We start from the raw sequence: 3,207 nt of genomic DNA on the forward strand, positions 1-3,207 counted from the left end.
AAAAGTGGTCTTGTGGCACAACTTACCCCGTGTATGGGGTAAGTTGAGCATAGGAGCGGGGTAAGTGGAGCCGTATCCCTACTCACCCCCCACCTCCATCCCACCCCTCCCTCACCTTCTCCCTCCCTAAATAACAGTCACTTCTTCACATTCATGTGTATTTTTATTTATTAAACACAATCCAACAGGTACAATAAACAGCTGTTTTAACAGGCCTTAAAGTGCGCTTTGGAAGAGAACATTAACAGCTGTGTTTTTGGAAAGAAAACACTAGAACACTAGTTTCTTGGTGTCCTTGCTGACAGTAAGGTCAGTTATGAACATATGAATGTAATACATTTGGTTGCCACAGCCACCATTGGCCACCACATAGCTCCGCCCCTGGCTTTCACTCAATATTCCACCTGTCGAGGCTGCAGGGGAACACAAATTGCTCAGACCTCCTTGCTGTACCACCAACTCTGTGAGGTCTGGGGAGTTTTAGAGATTTAATATTTAACCCTCATAAAGGCTTAAGGGGTCAAAACGGCCTGAGCGTCTGCGAGTCTTTTTTCCGGGGTCCTGTGGCGCGCCCATGCCTCGCCCTCGGCTCCACGGCAGCAGTTGTGGCCTCCAGCACTCCCCCATGCCCCCGGACCCCCCGGCCTCGGCCCCGAACGCACCGCAGAACGCAGGAGCCGGTGGTTCAACTTACCCCTACCGGCTCAACTTACCCCTGGCCAAATGTAACCATGACACAACTTACCCCAGAGCTACCATTTTGACTTTTTTAGTCCCCACAGCTAAAATGGTGCACATTTATGCTAGGTTTATGACCTCATATGAGCTCATAGATACCACAACTGATGTATAAAACAAATTTAAAATGATCTATTTTGGTCTTAACACAATACTCATGAAACTGATGATAGACTAAATTCACTTTCAAGAGTAAAAAATGGTTTTTCGGAAATAAATGTCTAACCACTTTACCCATGTGGTTCTTACCTTCACAGACTCCATGAAATGATGCCTTCCTCCTAAATATTTGGTCACATGATCAATATTTTTTACCGTTTCCTAGCAACAGGGGGTGGCTCAACTTACCTGTTGGCTCAACTTACCCCAGTCTCCCCTACAGATAATTATCGGATAACCGCTCGAATTTCATATCTGGCACATTTTATTTATTTATTTTATTTTTATTTATTATTTTTATTATTTATTTTACTTGAAGATTATTTTAATTTAAGCTATTTTTTATTTAATAAATTTAATTGTATTATTTTATTAATTATTTTGTATTGTTGTCTGTCTGATTGAATGCTTGTGTTAAGAAATAAAGACGTTACTCAAGAGTTACTCGGTACTTGAGTAGATTTTCCACCAATACTTTTTTACTCTTACTCAAGTAATTATTTGGATGACTACTTTTTACTTCTACTTGAGTCATATTATTCTGAAGTAACAGTACTTTTACATGAGTACAATTTTTGGCTACCCACATATATATATATATATATTATATATATTTTATTTTTTATATATACATATAGTTTGTTTGTTTGTTGTTTAGATGTCATCTATTTCTAACGGTGCTGTTCTACAGTCACAGAGACTTTCACTGGTAAAATCTTCAGTGGGAGTTTTTCTGTGGTGTAAATGTATGGAAACAGCCTGTCAGTGAAAGTGTGTGTGAAGGTGTGTATGTGTGTGTTAGTATCAGGATCAGAGAATGTCAGCTGTCCTTTGTTCCAGTCCAGATGAACTCTGATCCTCTGGAGCTTCTTCTGAACTGGGAGATCAGTTACTGGACCTGGTAGGGAGTGAGCTGAGTATTTACCTTTATAGAACCCTATTCTCCATAATCCAGATCGTATGAGTCCCTTCCTCTGGACAGATTCTTCTATCACACCCAGGACCCAGTGTTCACTGTCTCCAACCTCAACATCCCAGCTGTGAGTCCCTGAGTTGAAGCCCTCAGATCCCAGGACAGCGTAGTAGCAGTCAAATCTCTCTGGATTATCAGGAAGTTTCTGTCTCTGTCGTCGTCTCACACTGGTCAGATCTTCAGACAGGAGGAGTTCTGGATCAGCAGTGTTGGGGTCCAGAACCACAGGAGTGTAGGAGACCACCTCCTTCATCTTGTCCCAGACGGTGAAGCTCAGGTTGCCCAGGTGTTTGGCCTCGTCTATCAGAGCTCCTGAGAGCAGCTGTGGATCCTCCAGCAGGGGGCGCTGGACTCTCTCCACTGTAGCCTTGTAGTTGTGCAGGAATGAGACGTCTTCAGCTCTCATCTCCTTCTCTGTGGCTCTGATTGTGTCTGAAAGGGCTGCTATCTCTCTGCTCAGAGCCTCCGTCTTCTCCTTCATCGTCCGACTCTTCTGCTCCTCTTCCTCCCTCAGAGCGCCGATCCTGGCCTCCTCTTCCTCTTGGAGAAACTGGTGAAGCTTCTTAAACTCCTCCTTAATCTGCCTCTCTGTGCGTTGGGCCTGGACCTTAATGTGCTCTGCTGTTTGATCACAGTTTCCTTTGACTTTATTAAAGACCTTCAGTTTCTCCTGTAAGGGCTTCAGTGATTTCTGAAGTTCTTCTCTGTGATCCTGAGCAGTTTCGTCGATGGGTCTGAACTTGTGGTTGGTGTGTTTCTTTGAATCTCGACAGACGAGACACACTGGCTGCTGATGGTCCAGACAGAAGAGCCTGAGTTTCTCAGAGTGCAGACTGCAGAGGAGCTCTGACCCTGCTGAAGCTCTCTGGTCTCTCTCCAGTAAGAAGGCCTCACACAGGTTCTTCAACACCAAGTTACAAGGTGGTTCACTTCTTGAAGATCTTCTCTTACAAACTGGACAGTCTTTTGTTGGTTTCTCTGTCCACCAGCTCTGCAGACAGGCTTTACAGAAGCTGTGGCTACATGACAGGACCACAGGATCTTTAAAGACGTCATGGCAGACAGGACAGCAGAGATCCTTCTCAAATCTGGAAGCCATTTTGTCTCTGAGTGAAGAGAAAAACTCACCAGGCAGACGGATCAAACAGGAAGTCAGTCAGTCGTGGTAACACTCCCTGTTCTGGAAAGTTAAGATAAGATATATTTTATTGTCCCTGAGGGGAAATTTGACTTGAGCTTTCGTGCCTCACACAGCTGTAATCAACTTAAATAGAAAACGTAGTCAACAACACAGAACAGTGGGAAACACAAGACACACTAATAAATTACATTCAACA

General features: G+C 43.8%; 1 protein-coding gene across 1 annotated transcript; it reads right to left on the bottom strand.

Annotated features, from left to right (window-relative positions):
• Positions 1-1,568: 1,568 nt before the first annotated feature.
• LOC115380789 (tripartite motif-containing protein 35-like) lies at positions 1,569-2,975 on the bottom strand. Its single transcript, XM_030081996.1, has one exon. It carries the CDS (start codon positions 2,967-2,969, stop codon positions 1,569-1,571), a length of 1,401 nt encoding a protein of 466 aa, XP_029937856.1. The 5' UTR covers positions 2,970-2,975.
• Between the last annotated feature and the right edge of the window lie 232 nt (positions 2,976-3,207).

The sequence above is a fragment of the Myripristis murdjan genome, chromosome 22 (assembly GCF_902150065.1).
Source record: "Myripristis murdjan chromosome 22, fMyrMur1.1, whole genome shotgun sequence".
NCBI classification, from domain to species: Eukaryota; Metazoa; Chordata; class Actinopteri; order Holocentriformes; family Holocentridae; genus Myripristis; species Myripristis murdjan.

Bases quoted from the DNA above. Each gene is read 5' to 3' on its own strand.
- LOC115380789 (XM_030081996.1), bottom strand. From the start codon at position 2,969: ATGGCTTCCAGATTTGAGAAGGATCTCTGCTGTCCTGTCTGCCATGAC.